The 17,821-nt window shown below is 43.4% G+C and overlaps 1 protein-coding gene across 1 annotated transcript; it reads left to right on the plus strand.

Annotated features, from left to right (window-relative positions):
* The first annotated feature begins 1,127 nt into the window (after nucleotides 1–1,127).
* On the plus strand, nucleotides 1,128–16,728 carry LOC140458308 (guanylyl cyclase inhibitory protein). Its single transcript, XM_072552707.1, has 5 exons — nucleotides 1,128–1,198; nucleotides 2,617–2,749; nucleotides 9,360–9,509; nucleotides 11,622–11,727; nucleotides 15,131–16,728. The coding sequence occupies exons 1-5, from the start codon at nucleotides 1,128–1,130 to the stop codon at nucleotides 15,235–15,237; spliced, it is 567 nt and encodes a 188-aa protein (XP_072408808.1). The 3' UTR covers nucleotides 15,238–16,728.
* The last annotated feature ends 1,093 nt before the right edge of the window (nucleotides 16,729–17,821 follow it).

A 17,821-nucleotide genomic window follows, 5' to 3' on the forward strand; every position in this document is an offset into this window, starting at 1 on the left:
CCAAACTCCATCCTTCCGATAGGAGGGAGACCAGAGCTGAATGCAATATTCCAAAAGTGGCCTAACCAATGTCCTGTACAGCAGCAAGATGATCTCCCAAATCCTGTACTCAATTCACTGACCAATAAAGGCAAGCATACTAAGTGTCTTTTTCAGTATCCAGTCAACATATTGTTGTTGTGGATCCAGAGTCACATATAGACCAGACAAGGTAAAGATGGTAGATTTTGTTCCCTAAAGGACATTAGTGAATCAAATGCTTTTTATGACAATCAGCAGTGGTTATAAGCCATTATATGGCTCGCGTTTAAGTCCAGGCTTTTTTAAAAATTGAATTCAATCTCCACCATCTGCTATGGTAGAGTTCAAACCCACCACCTAGAAAATTAGACTGGAGGTCTGGACTACTGATTTTGTTTTAATTCATTCACAGGATGAGGGTGTTGTTGGCTGGGTCAGCATTTATCGCCCATCCCTAACTGCCCAGGGAGCAGTTAAGAGTCAACCACATTGCTGTGGGTCTGGAGTCACATCTAGGTCAGACTAGGTAAGGTCAACAATTTCCTTCCCTAACAGGGCATTAGTGAACCAGATGGGTTTCCTGACAATCAATTCATGGTCATCATTAGACTCCAGGTTTTGCTTTTAATGAATTCAAATTCCACCATCTGCCACAGTGGGAATTGAACTGGGTCCTTGGAACTTTCCTCAGTCTCTGGATTAACAGTCCAGCACTAATACCACAAGCCCCTCACCTCCCCTGATTTACTGAGCTAGAGACATCATTAATATGCCATAGACTTTGGACAGCAGATTTCCTTTCCTAAATGGCAATAATGTATCGGATGGTATTTACAATAATCATTGATATTTTCATGGTCAGAGAATCTAAGTTTGGGCAATATGTGGTGAGCTCCAGTCAGCAATAAGTACATGGTAAGACCAAACAACTGGAGTCCATTGGTTAATGAAACTCCATTAATTATAAGGTAATCGTACATTTGAAGGTCAGCACAGATTATGTTCTTTGGAGTTAATTCTCAAAGTGCACCCAGCTACATTGAAGTTAATCTCCCTTTGTGTATATAAAGATAAAGTGCAATCTGGAGAATTGTTCCGTGTGAAATATGGGCCAGAGCGCTGTGCTTCCTCCAAGGAGGAAGGATACATATGTTCTGGAACTTCATGTATGGTACAGGTAATCTTTCTTATCATTAGCAAACTGTAGCTGTCCATGTATAGTGGAGGTATTTTCTGAAAGTTTTATCAGAACAAAATATATTCAGCAAGAGTTTATAGCATTTAGTTTTGTTTTTTCACATATAGCAAGAAATGAGAGCATCACTAGCAGCAAACAGTGGAATCAGCAGCTATAATTAGGAGGTGTTTCACGTGAGTCTAGTTTAATATGGTCATTGTATCTCAGTAATCGAGACAGAAATTGCGAGAAATCTCTGCAGATCAGCTAGCTTTGCTTGAATTAGGAACATTAACGGGGTTAATGTTGGAGGTCCAAAATCTTGTCAGAACTAGGAGCATTTTCAAATGTTTCAGCTATTGAGGTGGGCAGGAATAGGGCGGAATTTAGGAAAAGAGTCAAAGGCAAGTTTTGTGGTAACGTGGAAGGCGGGAGAGATTAAATGCCACAAAGTCTCACAGTGGAAGGCAAAAGGAAATTGGTAACACTGAATTTGAATCTTATTAAAGATGGAGACTGGCTGTTAAAGCTTTTCGTCTTGCACTCATCAGGACATGATGTAAGAATGTCACATTTTAAAACAACACAATCATTTATATTGCAAGAATATAGTGAGCTGATTGGTTCTCCAAGATGAAGAGAAATGTGGGGAATGCGATGGACTCTAACCACAGGGAGGGGGGGGGGGGGGAGAATCCCCTTTGAGGAAAGAGGAAGACAGCTGCATGGTAGTGGCATCATGGGACAGGTGTGGCAAGGCTGGGGAGACTAGGAGAATGGAATGAGTCCTCGCAGGTTGTGAGAATTTACAGTTAAGGTAGCTGTCGGAGTCAGAACACTCAGAGTGGATATTGGTTCAAAGCCAATCACCAGGAATTCGAAAGTACCTGCAAACTTACAAAGTAAGAGTAGGAATAGGCCAGTCAGCTCCTTGAAGAGAAAGTGAGGCCGACAGATGCTGGAGATCAGAATAGAGAGTGTGGTGCTGGAAAAGCACAGCAGGTCAGGCAGCATCCCAGGAGCAGGAGAATCAACATTATATTAGAATGATGATTCCTGATGAAAGGCTCTTGCCCGAAATGTCGATTCTCTCATCAACTTAGTCCGAATTGAACTACCCTGTATCCCTGGCTCTGGAATCCCCAGTCATTGGGTACATCTTGCCTGCCATTAGCCTGTCTAGTCCAGTTAGAATTTCATAGGTTTCTATGAGATTCCAACTCCCCGATTAGATTAGATTAGATTAGATTACCTACAGTATGGAAACTGAACGCCAGTGAATAAAGTCCTGAATGATCCTGTCTCACTTCATTCATTAGTCCTGCCATCTCTGCTCAGCTTTAGCAAACAGTTAGAATTATTGGCAAACAATTATAATTATTGGTGATTAATAACTTTAAGGTTTTACCTTCTTACAGAAAATTCATCAAAGAGTGTCCTAGTGGGTTGATCACCCTTCATGAGTTCAGGCGCCATTTTTGTGATGGGACGGTAGGTCCCAAGTCTTCTGAATATGCCGAGCAGATCTTCAGGACTCTGGATGATAACAGGGTAATAAAAGTGAACATCAACAGTTTTGATCATTCTCCACCAGCTTCACACTTACTGATCTGGTTGTGACAATGTATTCACAGTAACTTACACACCCTTTCCCAATTGGATCCTGAACATGGATTTGTAAAGTTGCCTATCTCCACCTCCACCTCAACTCATCTACTGCTAAAAGATTCTTCCACACTTCACTGGACTTCACCTTCACAACATTCCCCTCCCTGACCTTCAATACCCACCAACCATAAAAGCCTAAAATTCGGCCATCAATAACCTCATTCACACCAAATCCCATTACCCCTTCACACCTGTGACTGACATTCACTCCCTTTTTACAACCCTCACTTTAATATCCCTCTATCAAAGTTCCCCCTGAATTGATTTCCACTGTGTGAGCGGTTTCTGGAATTGGAAGCTATGTCAGTCAGTATGGGGATTAGTGTGCACAGCGCCTCCCAGTGGCTGTACAGCTGCACAGCTTAGCAACCGGGGTTTCCTTCTTAGCCCACACCTTAGTGCAATAATCTTCTTCAGCCGGACAGCTCTTAACATTTCTCCAATGTTGACCTCTTGTGAGTATCTCACGCCCAGGCTCTCCCTCTAACTGGTTACACCTCTAAGGTTCCTTCTCCACCCCTCTCTCACTTAAAGTCACTTTTTAAAATCCAACTCGTTGGCCATTTGATGATCTGTCACGATATGAGGTTCAGTGTTAAATTTTGTCACATAACTTGCTCCAAATCCCTTTGGGATATTTTACAGCTTCTAAAACACTAATCTATGTTGCTAATATTATTTTGCACGTATAACAGACCGAAGATGCATCGTCTGGCAGGATCTATGGAGAGAAAGCAGAGTTAATGTTTTGAGTCCAATGACTCTTCATTAGAATTGAAGAAGCATCACAGAATTCAAAAGATTAACTCTGTTTTCTTCCCACAGATGCTGCCAGACCCACTGAGTTTCTCCAGCAATTCTTGTTTTTGTGTGTTTCAGATCTCTAGTATCCATAGATCTTTGTTTTGTTGTTGCGAAGATGCATTATTCCTATTTTGAGATTGTTTTGAATGAACTTGACATATGTGCAAGTGACTTAGGAGCAGATGTAGGCCATTTGGCCCCTCGAGTTTGTTCCACAATCTGTTAGAATATGGTTGATGCGTTGTATTTGGAATTCCACATTCTTAACTATCCCCAATAACCTTTTTTGCAATAACTCAGGAAGCTCAACTGATGTTTCATCTAGATTGCCAGTACCCCATCCATTGTCAAGCCAGGCAGATTTTCTGTATCCAGTCCCTTCCCAAAAAGTTGGAACCAGGTCCTTTCACCACCAGTAATGGGGTTGGGGGGATGGGGGTGGAGTCAGACTGTCTGTGTCCATGTGTAACTGGAGTTACAGTGGTCCTAATAACATTTTACAGCTCCCCAGCATATGTGGCCAAAACCAGCCTTGGTGTCTCACAGGCTTAAAGACAAGATGATCCATTGGGATATTCTAAAGGTTAGCTCCTCAGCAATATATGAGTGGTACCTCAATCCACCTTCATGTCTCAGGAGTGTCCATGTTTCTGAAGTTTTGTCTTAATTGGGGCAGCTTTGAGAGCAGTCATGTAGATTAGCTGCATCAGTTCCTCATCCTCTGGCTGATTCATTTGCAATGTCCTGTTTTGAGGTGACTTCACCCTTCAGCCTGGGCAGTATGTATTGTACCTGTTTTGGTCACTTTGTCTGAAGCAAACTCTATGACCACAACTGCAGCATGGATGTTCTTACTCCTCACTGCATTGTGGAGAAGCCTCCTGTCTAGTTCTGGAACCCTGCCACCTCTGACTCCTTCCTTGGTGATCGTTGGAGTGTTGTCTGCTGGGTACTTGGCTCTGTGGTAAAGGTTAAGGACCGCTGAGGCTCCAAAGCCCCTTTCTTCTGGGATTCTATGGCTTTGTTGAAGTCCAGATCCTGGCTCTGTCAGCAACTTACTTTAGGTTGCAACATTATTAATTCCATAAATTTAACAATCCCTTAACATTTTCAGAAGTGCTGAACCATAATCACAATGCTCAGTAACTGATTCCTCATGAAGTAAACTTACTGTGTTAAAGCTGTTAGGCTGTGATATAACCCATCAAAGGATTTGACTCTGGGGTATTTGTGAAGTTTAAACATTTTACAATGCTGAAAGGTGGGTTCCCACACGCAGTCAGGGGAATGACTTGTTATCAGTAATCTCCTTCTATCTTGTTGCCTGAAAAAGTACCTAATTTTTCAGCATTTTGAGGCTAATTCTCCACACCAGCATCATAAGGTTCCAGTTAGGCACTTTCCTGTCAGGGTCTTACTGGGTTCAGTGAAAGGCAAGGCTGTCCAAAACTGTTCTTGCCTCACGTTACCAATGTCATAATTGAGGAAGCCAGATTGGAAAGGAACATCATTTATTGTCAACCACCAACAGAGCACCACTTCTCATATTTAGGGTAGCCCAAGCCTGGACAGCCAGATTCACAGACCCTGTTTTTTTTAAATCAGATATTATGACACACCTTTGGAACAGGTGGGACTTGAACTCAGGCCTTCCGGTCCAGGGTAGGGACACTACCGCTGCTCCACAAGAAGGTCAGGCTCAGGTGATGAGTTCCAGCTGGGATAGGCCATTGCCTGTTACCAGGGGAACTCACATTCAACAAGCCTCACAAGGATATTAATTAGTCATTCCCTGTTTGTATTTATTTATTTACTTATTATCATGTGTATCGTGTTATAAAATACAGTGACAAGTTTCCACTCTCCAGTGCCATCTTAAAACGCTGAAAAATAGATTAAAACAAAGAACATTAAGGCAGACAAATGATGACATAAAGGAAGCGTCGCATTTTATAGTCCTTCTGGTTAGGTGCTCCATCATGGGCCTTGTGGCCAGGCATGATGCCTCTTCACCATGCTGCCACCATCACTGGAATGAACACTGGGGTCATTCCCCCACCTACTTAACAAGAATCTGCCTTAAAAAATAATCTGCCTCGAGCACCTTCCCAGACAGAGAGCTCCAAAGTTGTACAACCATTGACAAAAAAAAATCCTTTTCATTTCTGCACTAAAGAGGCGACCTGTAATTTTTAAACAGTACTCCCTCATTGTGAATGCATCCAGAAGAGGAAACATCCTTTGGCTTTTATTCCTCTGGAAGTGCTTTCATTACAAGACCCTTATCCCATGCCCTCCCTTCAAGGTAATCTTACTCACTTGGACACTACTTGCTCTGAATTGGCCTATTTTCCTAACGCACTTCCACTCTCTTGATCTTCCTCTTCTTGTTTCATCAGCCACAGAATGACCATTGATTATCAGAGGTCGAATGCGGATTGCCTTTACACTTTGCTGTATTGGCAGAGTCACTAGTCTAGTTAAAGTTCATCGTTCACTCAGTTCACTCACACAAACTGAACATGTTATGTATTTGACCACTAAGGCGAACGGTAATTTTTAGATTCCGCCTCTCCAATGGGAATCTCTGTCTGAGAGCTAAGGTTCCAATTAAAGCTTCAATCAAATCAAACACACTTCCACTAAATCCTGCTGGTTGTTTTTTTAAAAATATTATTTAATTTAATTAGCTTAATACCTGATTTAATTAAGAAAAGTGATGTATAATGTGAGTGATTAAAGTGTCCTTTTGAGAATAACGCACGTCTTGGAGGATGGTCAATTAACAAAACTGGGCTGAAGTTGATGATTTCTTAGCTCAGTGTGAGTTGTAGTGAGTGCTTTGGAAAGCTTTATCTTGCAAGGCCTAGTGAGTATCTTAGCAACCACATCTCATTAACCACTCACCAGGATGTTGCCAGGAATGGAGGATTTGGGAAATAAAAAGAGACTGCGACTTTCTTTTGCTGTAGATTAGGAGGTTGAGGGGTGACCTTATTAAGATTTATAAAATCACGAGGGGCATAGATAAGGTGAATGACAAGGGTTTTTTTTTCTCGAGGTGTGTGGGGGAATTCAAAACTAGCAGGTATATAATTAAGGTGAGAGGTGAAAGATTTAAAAGAGAAATGAGGGGTAATGATTTTACACAGAGAATAGGTCATTGTGGAATGAACTGCCAGAGGCAGTGGTGGATGCAGGCACAGTTACAAGGTTTAAAAGACATTTCGATAAGTTCATGAGCAAGAAAGGTTTGAAGGGAAATAGGCCAAGCGCAGGCAGGTGGGACTAGTTTAGTTTTGGAACATGGCTGGTGTAGACTGGTTGGACAAAAAGGTCTGTTTCTGCGCTGTATGACTCAATGACCCTGTCTCTCTGGTGTCCATCACAACCAATTTTACCCCGACAGGCCATTCCCAGAAGACCTCGCTATTCCCTGATAAACCAGACACTGTTGGGCTATCCTAGAATTCACAGGCATCCCAGGCTTTGGCACCATGTTTAAGAGCCTGCTGTGCACCCAGAGAAGCTGGGTCAGCCTGGAGCTGCCCTCCATCGTTGCTGACATTTGCCCCGGATGTGGCAGACTGTGAGATACTGGTGTCTCACGTTACAGGCAGGCAGTTGGAGGTCCTGCTGAATGGAGTGATGCACACGTGGAACACCTCTCCTGGTGGATCAGCAGTGCAGACCAGGACACCAGACCATGGTCTGAAGTTGCCGCCCAGGCCAAGGTAATTTCAGCCACCTGAATGAATACACAGGATTTTTGGAAGCAGATCAATGACCTTCTCTACTCCACCAGGGCAATTCTGACATCTTCTGTACCTTACACTCACTCTATTTCTGCCACTGTATCCATCTTTCACCAAGTCTCCTGCTCTAGCTCACACTGTTGTCTGAAACATCATCCCTCACTCATTCTCGGCTGCTCCAATGTCCCAACACCAGTGAGCCTGCATACCCTTGGTACTGCATACTCACTCATTCAGGACACCTCCGAACCTGCACCAAACCTAACAGTTGTAGCACCTGCTTTCATTTCCTCATTCTATGAGGAGAGCAACCCACAACAAGGGAAAAAGAGTCAAGGTGGGTGGTGATCTGCCCAACATTTGGCACCTCATCCCTTATGTGGAGTGGTTTCTGATACTGACCACCCCGAGCAGCTGACTGACATGTCAAATTTCTTGCACTGTTGTTGAAGGCTGCCTATGACTTAGCAGTCAGCAGCCCCCAACTGAAGGCTCTCTCCCCTTGAGTCAACTGAGGCCAATGACAAGCTTGCTGGCTTTGTGTCTGTGCTAAACAGCACAGCAAGCCAGAGCCTGGTCTCCCTGGCTTGTTGCAAAAGCCCAAGGCTTAGCAAAGCAAAGCAGGCATTGCTGAGTATCTAGGTTTCCTGTGAGTGAGTGCTATGACAGCAAGTGAACAGCCTGGAAGTGTAGCTTAGTCCAGCCCTGAGGTGCCTGTGCCAGAGTGCAGTGTCCTTGCAGCAGATACAATGATAGTTGCTGGTGCAGATCAAGGTGCAGGAATGTAAATGCAGAGAAGAATCAGAAGTGTGTGCCATGAGGCTATTTGATAGTTGGCACATGTTGAATGCCAACGTGTGGTGTGTGTGGCCAGTATCCCTGATGGGTTCCCCGAGTTGATGGTGCCTGGTGTCCAAAATGGAGATGCTTCAGAGCAAGTGGTGAGCTGACGTTGCCAGGTGCCCACTTATACAACATAGAACATTACAGCGCAGTACAGGCCCTTTGGACCTCGATGTTGCACTGACCTGTGGAACCAATCTGAAACCTATCTTTCGATATAACTCTCTGATTATCTTTTATGTCTCAATTAAGTCACCTCTCAACCTTCTCTCTAATGAAAATAGCCTCAAGTCCCTCAACCTTTCCTCTTAAGACCTTCCCTCCATACCAGGTAACATCCTAGTAAATCTCCTCTGAACCCTTTCCAAAGCTTACATATCCTTGCTATAATGTGGTGACCAGAACTGCACATAGTACTCCAAATGCGGCCGCACTGGAGTTTTGTACAGCTGCAGCAAGACCTCATGGTTCAATCCTTTTACTAATAAAAACTAACACACCATGTGCCTTCTTAACAGCCCTTGCAACCTGGGTGGCAATTTTGAGGGTTCTATGTATATGGACACCAAGATCTCTCTGCTCATTTACACTACCAAGAATCTTACATTCGCCCAGTACTCTGCATCAACAAACACATCGAGTTAGACCCCATCTACCACCCCTGAGAAAAGGAACAGGAAGTGACTTCACCAGAAGACATAACATCACCACAGGAAATGACCTGTGGTTCAAAACTCAAGTCAGAAAGCTCCTTAGGAATGATCTCCCCTGTTGTTTGCTGGTGTTTGGCTGGGATCACATGAGCTCCTGTAAGTGTTATTGATTTTGCATTTGGTGCTTGGTTTTACAAACAAATGCCCCTCCTGTTGCTAGCCTTCCACACTTGTCCAGGCGGGGAATTAGCACTAATACATGCTGCTTTCCCTGCTTCATATAAGAACAGCGAGAACACCATAGAAATACTCCATTGACAGAGAAGTGCTTTGGGCTATTTTAATTTTTTTCATTACACCTGTGTGTGTCGATTGGGTGAGCATCTTGAAAGGATGTGACCTGATGAATTACGGTGATGATTATTTTTGTGTTTGAAGGATGGGACAGTTGATTACCATGAATATGTGACCGCTATCAGTCTGCTGATACAGGGCAGTCCGGAAGAAAAACTGAAGTGGTCATTTAAATTATACGACAAGGATAAAGATGGAGCAATTACCCGTTTAGAGATGCTAGAAATTATGCAGGTCAGTGTCTATTCCATTACTTCAAGTTTAAAAAGGGGCATTGTTGATATTTGGCCATTCATGTGTGCATGATCTCTTAGCTTGTAGCAGTAGGGGGTCTGGCCTCAATCTAGATCCCAAACTTCCAATTTCCTGGGCATTCAGTGTCATCATATTATCAATACTATTTGCTTTCTCCTGACACATCTGGCTGGGGACTGAGAGGACTAGTACCAAATGGACAGGTTGCTAGTTGACCCCTCACCTCTGTCTAAGGCCCCAAAGAAGCCTTCCACATCCATCAAAGTTTCACCTGCACTTCTACACATGTCATTTATTGTATCCGTTGCTCCCAATGTGGTCTCCTTTACAGTGGGGAGAATGGATGCCTACTCGCAGAGCACTTTAGGGAACATCTCTGGGATACCCACACCAATCAATCCCACTGCCTCGTGGCCAAACATTTCAACTTCACCTCCCACTCTACCAAGGACATACAGGTCCTGGCCTCCTCCATCGCCACTCCCTAACCACCTGATGCCTGGAGGAAGAATGCCTCATCTTCCGCCTCGGGACCCTTCAACCCCAGGGCATCAATGAGGACTTCACCAGTTTCCTCATTTCCCCTTCCCCCACCTCACCCCAGTTCCAACCTTCCAGCTCAGCAACGTCCTCATGACCTGTCCCACCTGTTAATTTTTCTTCCCACCTATCCGCTTCACCCTCCTTTCTGACCTATCACGTTTACCTCCATCTCCATCCACCTATTGCACTCTCAGCTACCTTCCCCCCAGCCCCACCCCTCCCATTTATCTCTCCACCCCCGAGGCTCCCAGTCTCATTCCTGATGAGGGGCTTTTGCCCGAAACGTCGATCTTCCTGCTCCTCGGGTGCTGCCTGACTGGCTGTGATTGACTGCGAATTGACACTCTGTCCAATAGGTACTCTGCGAATGGACACACGACCGATTGACACTCATACAATGGATGCTCAAATGCCCAATTAGTACCCATCTGCTTAACCAATGGACACCCGATAAATGGGCAACTGCCATAGGTTTCCCTGTCATTGGAAACCCTGTCAATGCCCACTTTGCCCAACGCTCAACCCAGCCAGTGCCTAAACTACCACTGCAGAACCAACCCACTGGGCACCATAACCTCTGAGTGTTGGAATCAGTCAGTGGACACCCTGTCCTCTTTTATTTTCCATTGAAGTTGCAAAGAAATCCAATGTTTGGTCTTGGACGTGAGATGAAGGGAGATGACTCACGGCCGGAACCCAGGCGGGCCAAGTCGCGGAAAAGGATCAGAGTGAATCATGGCTGAATCCCAGAGAATGGAGCAGAGTGAGTCCTAGACGTGGGCCAGTGTGTAGGGGCAGCGTGGCTTCATGTTCTAAAGCCTGGCGTTCATGGACTCGTGCGAAAATGAGTAGAACTTGAATACTTTATACTCACTTGTTACTATCCTTTGGGACTTCTTTAAACTCTGTAGTCCCATGCTAATCTTTTTTTATTATTACAATTCTAAGACCACACTCAAAGTATCTGTACCTAGGTATTCAGTAGGTGACATTACAAACTTTTTCATTGCACTTATTCGAGTGCACGTGACAATAAAGGCTATTGTATTCTATGCTATTACCATGTGAATTGACCTAAAATGAGCAAAGTTTCAGAGAATCTTTGAACACCCACTTGGGCAGATAGATTGGAGCTTCTGTTTTAACACCCACGTGCCCTGGGACTCCACCTTCACTGGTATTCAAATATTGGACTGAAATTTGACCCTGGAAATGTTATGTTTCAGAGACTCGAGGCAAGTGTATAAGAACAATGTGTAAAACCAGCAAAGAATATTCTGAGGATTGCTTTAAAATAAGAGATAAGCGTTAGGGCCCAAGAAATACTGTTTTTTAAAAAAGTGTGTCTGTAAGTTTATCTGGTTGATCTTGAAAGTTCTTTCATAGGTTGTGGGTATTATTGGCTAGGCCTGTATTTTTGTCTATTTTTAATTTCTTTTGAAAAGGTGATAGTGAGCTGCCTTCTTGAGCCGTTGCAGACTGTGTGATCCGCACATTGATTCAACGTGCACGTAACTCTGTTTGATAATGTGGCTTCTCTCTATTTAGACGATATATAAAATGAGTTTGGCAGCTTCACTGACTAAAGTTGACCCCCAAACAGCAGAAGAATGCACCAACAGAATTTTCATTCGGCTGGACAAAGACAGAGATGGTGAGTGAGGTAATTTTTTGTTATTAACTCATGGGACGTAGGCTTCACTAGCACTTATTGCCTATCTCCAGTTGCTCTTGAGAAAGTGGTGGTGAGCTGCCTTCTGGAACCATGCCAGACAATGTATGCAAAGTTGAAGTTATTCCATTACTTTTCTAAGAACCGTAGAATCATACCAAATGGAAGGAAGTCAGTCAGCCCATCACGGTTGCCCTAGCTCTTTGAAAGTTGAAAGTGTGGTGCTGGAAAAGCACAGCAGGTGCTGCCTGACCTACTGTGCTATCCCAGCACCACACTCATGACTCTAATCTTCAGCATCTGCAGTCCTCACTTTCGCCTAGCTCTTTGAAAGAGCTATCCAATAGCCTCATATTCATATAATCATAGAGGTCTACAGCACAGAAACAGGCCCTTCAGCTCCAAGCTGGTCAAAAACAACCACCTAATTATTCTAATCCCATTACTAGCTCATGGTTCATAGCCTTATATGCCTTAGCATCGCACGTGCATATCTAAACACTTCTTAAATGTTATGCTGCTTTCTGTCTCTACAACCTTTACCTTCTTACCACCCTCTGGATGCAAATGTTTTTCTCCACATCTCCTCTAAAGCTTGCCGCAGTTCTTGATCCCTCTATCAAAGAGAAACGGTTCTTCTTGTCTATCCTGTCTACACCTCTCAGAGTTGTACATGTCTCAATCATGTCTCCTCTCGACCGTCTCTGTTGTAAAGAAAACAAACTCAGTGTGTCCAATCTCTCTCCATAACTGAAACTCTCCAGCCCAAGCAATATCCTGGCAAATCCCCTCTGCTCCCTCTCCAGTGCTATCACATCCCTATTATAATGTGGATTCCAGAATTGCACACAATATCCTATCTGTGGCCAAACAAACATGTTATACAGTTTTAGCACAACTTCCCTGTTCTTAAACTCTATGCTTCAGCTACTAAAGGCAAACATATCATATTCCTTCTTCATCATTTACCCACCTGCCCTGATACCCTAAGGGACCAGTGTATGGGGCAGCATGGTGGATCAGTGGTTCGCACTGCTATCTCACAGCAGCAAGGGCCCGGGTTCAATCTCCACCTTGGGCAACTGTCTGTGAGGAGTTTGCACATTCTCCCCGTGTCTGTGTGGGTTTCCTCCGGATGCTCCGGGTTTCCTCCCACAATCCAAAGATGTGCAGGTCAGGTGAATTGGCCATGCTAAGTTGCCCATAGTGTTAGGTTCATTAGTCGAGGGGAATGGGTCTTGGTGGGTTACTCTTCAGAGGGTCGGTGTGGACTTGTTGGGCCAAAGGGCTAGTTTCCATACTGTAAGTAATCTAACCTACATGCACCCCATGATCCCTCTGATCCTCAGTGCTTCCTAAAGTTCTACTGTCTATCATGTATTCCTTTGCCTTGTTTGTCCTGCTCAAGTGCATCACCTCACATTTATCCAGATTAAATTCCATTTGTCACTAATCAACCCATCTGACCAGTCTGTCTCTGTCTTCTTCTAGTCTAAGTCACTACACCACCAATTTTTGCAAACTGATCAACCCTCCTACATTCAAGTCTGTATCATTTCTATGTACCACAAAGAACAAGGGCCCCAACACTGACTCTGTGGAACCCCAGTGGGCATTCAGAAACACACCCTTCCAACATCACTCTCTGCTTCCTGTCGCTCAACCATTTGTGGATCCAATTTGCCAAATTTCCTTGAATCCCATAGGCTATCAGTTCCCCTGTGGGACCTTATCAAAAGCCTCACAGAAGTCCAAGTAGATTTGATCAAAAGCATTGCCTTCATCTACACACTTGGTCACCTCTTCAAAACATTCAATCAAGTTGATTCCTAACCCTACAATTCCTAACCCTCCCTCTGTCGTGCTGCCTTTAACGTTCTTATTTGCAACTGAAACTGTAAATTAAAATCATGATGTTTCTAATCTGCTTTATAGATTTTACTAATGATGAATTACTCAGATTCTCATTCTCAGGAGAGGAATGGTTAAAGGTGACGTTTTACAAGCATTGTGTCCTCATACCAATTTCTGAAAGCAAGTTATTTTTCAAATTTCCTTATCGTTCTACGTTTGACATTTCCAGGACCAACTATTCTTTCACTGTCCTAAATGGTCTCCCACTTTCAACCCTCTGTATCCTTCAGCTCAGCAAACCTCTGCTCCCCATATCCTGTAATGCTGACAGTGGTGAATGGAAGAGGCAAAGGGTAGCAACTAAATGAAAGTACAAAGCCGTTTTACACAAAGTTGAGTGCTGGGGCTACTGTTGTTCACAATTTATATTTACAAGTAGTCACTTGGTGCAAAACTTGAGTATTGCTAATAAAGAATCCAGTTACTAGTCAATCAGGACTCTCTTATTATGCAGTACAGTCTAGGTTTATCATTACATGGATATTACTTCCTGATGAATGCAAGACAGAAAGCTTCAACAAAATACTAACAATTTAGACTTTGCAATTAATACACATTGTCTCAAAACTTGTGGGCAACACGAATTTCAGGATATAGTTATGATAATTAAATTTCCCCACTATCAACATCTTGTGGGTTACCCTTGTTGACCAGAAACTGAACTGGTCATTCAAATACAGTTGCCTCAAGACCAGGTCAGGTGCTGGGAGTTCAGCAGTGAATAACTCACCTCCTGACTGATAGAGTCAGAGAGTCGTAAGTTATAAAGCACACACAGACCCTTCGGTCCAACTCATCCATGCCAACAGGAGATCCCAATCTGACCTAGTCCTATTTGCCACCTCAAGTCTTGTCCTCCATTTACAAGTGACAAATCAGGAGTCTGATGGGATCCTCTCCACTTACCTGGATGAGTTCAGCTCAAACTACAACCACATAGCGTGACACTATCGAGCACAACGCAGCCAATTTGACTGGCACCAAGTCCAGTTCCTCCACCTCCCCCTCTGATGCTGAATGGCAGCAATGTGTACCCTGTAAGATTCACTGCAGCAATACATCAAGGCTCCTTCGACAGCCATGATTTAAACTGATTTCACCAACTTTGTGTTCCCATGTAACTGCTTGCCTTGGCCCTCTAAATGATGGAGATCAAATGATGGAAGGTGCTGTCAGGAGTGCTGCCATGCATCTTGGAGATGGTACAGTTTAGCAGTGTCAGAGGGAGTAAATATTGAAGGTGGTGGATAGGATGCAGATGTGGCTCTGTCCCAGATGGTGTCAAGCATCTTGGGTGTCGTAGTGCATGTACTCATCCAGACAAATGGAGCAAGGTAACCCACAGTATTCATTCAGCAAGATCAATGCTGCATTTTTACCCAACATGCAGGATCCAGGTATTTCAGGCAGGATTGCAACTGATACATTTGAAGAAACCTTTGGATTTATAGTTGTTCACTTATTTTTTCAGCTGTTATCAGCCAGGAGGAATTTATTGAAGGTGCTCTGGGAGATCAGTGGATCCGTGCAATGTTGGAATGTGATCCCAATACAGTCGATGTTCCAAGGTCTCCGTAGATGTCTCACTCTGCTTATGAACGCTTCATATTGAAAATTCAACAGGCTTGATGTGGACGAGAGCGAGACCCAATCAGTCAGGAGGGAAACAGCTGTGAAGAATGCAAAGCTAAAGGGAAGTACTGGAACTGAAAATAAAAGGAACATTCTCAAATCAACATCTAAGGACAGAATTCTATCACATTTTATCACAATTTTATCACATGTTATCACATTTGTCCCACATGCCAGTGTTGAAAAATGCAAGAAGCAACTTTCTAATAAGGAGATATGATAATATCACATGTAGTATCACCTAATGATAATATCACATGTAATTCTGAGGCTAATGTTCCTGCAGCTAGGGTTCAAATCTCCCACAGCTGTCCGTGAAATTTGAATTCAACTAATAAACCTGAAGCCTGACACTACATTGGCTAACATTCACTTCCTCCACACTGACGCTCAGTATGTACCATTTACAGTAAAACTTCACTGGAGCTGCTTCGACAGTACCGATCAAAATTGTGACTACTAACATGAGGAAGGGCAAAGGGAGCAAATACATGGGAATGTTAACCCTGAAAGTTCCCCTCCAAACCACACACACACCATCCCAACTTGGAAACGTATTGCTGTTCCTTCAGTACCACTGGGTCTAGATCCTGGAACTCCCACCTTAACAACACTGTGGATGCATCCACACCCTAGAGATTGCAGCAAATCATGAAGACTGTTCACCATTATCTTCCTCAGGGCAACTAAGGACCCAGCCAACATCGCCCACACCCTGTGAATGAAGAATAAGCAGGTTATTAAGCCAGTGAGTGTGAAACGATCATCGATTATTGTATAAACCCATTTGGTTCTCTAATGTCCTTCAGGGAAGAAAATCTGTCATCCTTACTTGGTCTGGCCAACATATGACCCCAAGGAACGTAGTGTGTCTCCTAATTGACCCTCTGCAGTTATTGTACTGAGCCACTCAGTCCCAGGGCTACCGTACTACCTGTAAGCTTGAGGCTTTTCTCCAGTGGTAACATTATTAGTTGCACAAGACTCTCTTTGGAGGATATGGGCCTGGCGCTAGCAGGTCGGACTAGATTGGTTTGGGATATCTAGTCATTTTTTTGGTGTGCTCAAATTTGCTGCCTTTCCCATCATTACAGCAGTGGTTGCTCTTCAGAAGGATTTCATTGGCTGAAAAGTGCTTTGGCGTGCACTGAGGAGGTACATGGCTCTATAGAAATGCAAGTTTTATCTTTACTTCCTGTAATGAGCTGTAGGAACAGTAAAATGAAATTTTGCTTCCTCAATCTCTGCTGCTTTGCATTATTGTAACATTATCTAATATGTAGTTCAACCAAAATATCTTTGTAGACCAACAGCAGCGTATTAGAACAACTTTAATGTTATGTACCGAGGAGGTGCAGCTCCTGGGTGGTATTGTTGTTACTATGGCACAGTATGTGATTTGATTTCTCAATATGATTTAGACTGGAAAGAGGACATTTGGATCAGATTACTTCTAATAAATAGAAATGTCAGAATGGAACTTGATCATCTGTCTCATTTGTAACTACACAAAGGGCAGAGCCTTATCAGAGTGTGGGTGAGGTGGGACTGTAATGAGATAAGTGGGACAATTGAACAACAAGTCTAGAAAGACCTATCTCAACATCAGAAGCACCTCCTCCATCTTATATGCTTTTAATAAGCTATATGGTAAGTTTCTTGTAGTCAGCAGTGCATTTACAATAACATAGAGTCATAGAGTTATACAGAACGGAAACAGACGCTTCAGTTCAACTCATCCATGCTGATCAGATATCCTAAATTAATCTAGTCCCATTTGTCAGCATTTGACCCATCTTCCTCTGAACCCTCCTTATTTATACACCCATCCAGATGCCTTTTCAATGCTGTAATTGTACCAGCCTCCACCACTTCCTCAGGCAGCTCACTTCATGCACACACCACCCTCTGTGTGAAAAAGTTGTCTTGTAGATCTCTTTTAAATTTTTCACCTCTCATCTTAAGCCTATGCCATCTAATTTTGAACTCCCCTACACTGGGGAAAAGACCTTGGCTAGTCACCCTATCCATACCCTTCATGATTTTATAAGCCTCTACAAGGTCTTCCCTCAGCCTCTGATGTCCCCAGGGGGTGCTCTTCCAGCACCACTAATCCAAAAATATCCCCAGTCTATTCAGCCTCTCCCCATAGCTCAAACCCTCCACCCAGGTGATTATAACTTGTTCACCATGTTGTTAACAGTGCAACTCGCCTCATTAACATTGAGCTTCATTATGCCTCTCTTTGGTAACACCCTGGATATATAAAGTCTGCTATTTCCTGGGGTGGTTCCAAATGTTAATGACGTTAAGAAGTGCACAAAATTTTCTAATTTGCCTGACTTTCAGACCCAGCTTGACTGCAAGCATAAACCAGGTTTCTGTACTTAATAAAAATTGCTCTTTATTCCAAGTAAATAGACTCCAGCTACAGGTAAACAATTCTGAACCATCAGCATTAAACTCTACTAGTTAAAACTCTAATTCCTTTATAACCTTGCCAGATACACACAAATACAGACACAGCCAG

Source organism: Chiloscyllium punctatum, chromosome 32 (genome assembly GCF_047496795.1).
Source record: "Chiloscyllium punctatum isolate Juve2018m chromosome 32, sChiPun1.3, whole genome shotgun sequence".
NCBI classification, from domain to species: domain Eukaryota; kingdom Metazoa; phylum Chordata; class Chondrichthyes; order Orectolobiformes; family Hemiscylliidae; genus Chiloscyllium; species Chiloscyllium punctatum.

What these genes read in the sequence shown, in the direction of transcription:
- LOC140458308 (XM_072552707.1), top strand. Translation starts at nt 1,128, where the DNA reads ATGGGCCAGAGCGCTGTGCTTCCTCCAAGGAGGAAGGATACATATGTT. An exon ending in GAACTTCATGTATGGTACAG is followed by an intron (nt 1,199 to 2,616) that starts GTAATCTTTCTT and finishes ACCTTCTTACAG; the next exon opens with AAAATTCATCAAAGAGTGTC. An exon ending in GGACTCTGGATGATAACAGG is followed by an intron (nt 2,750 to 9,359) that starts GTAATAAAAGTG and finishes TTGTGTTTGAAG; the next exon opens with GATGGGACAGTTGATTACCA.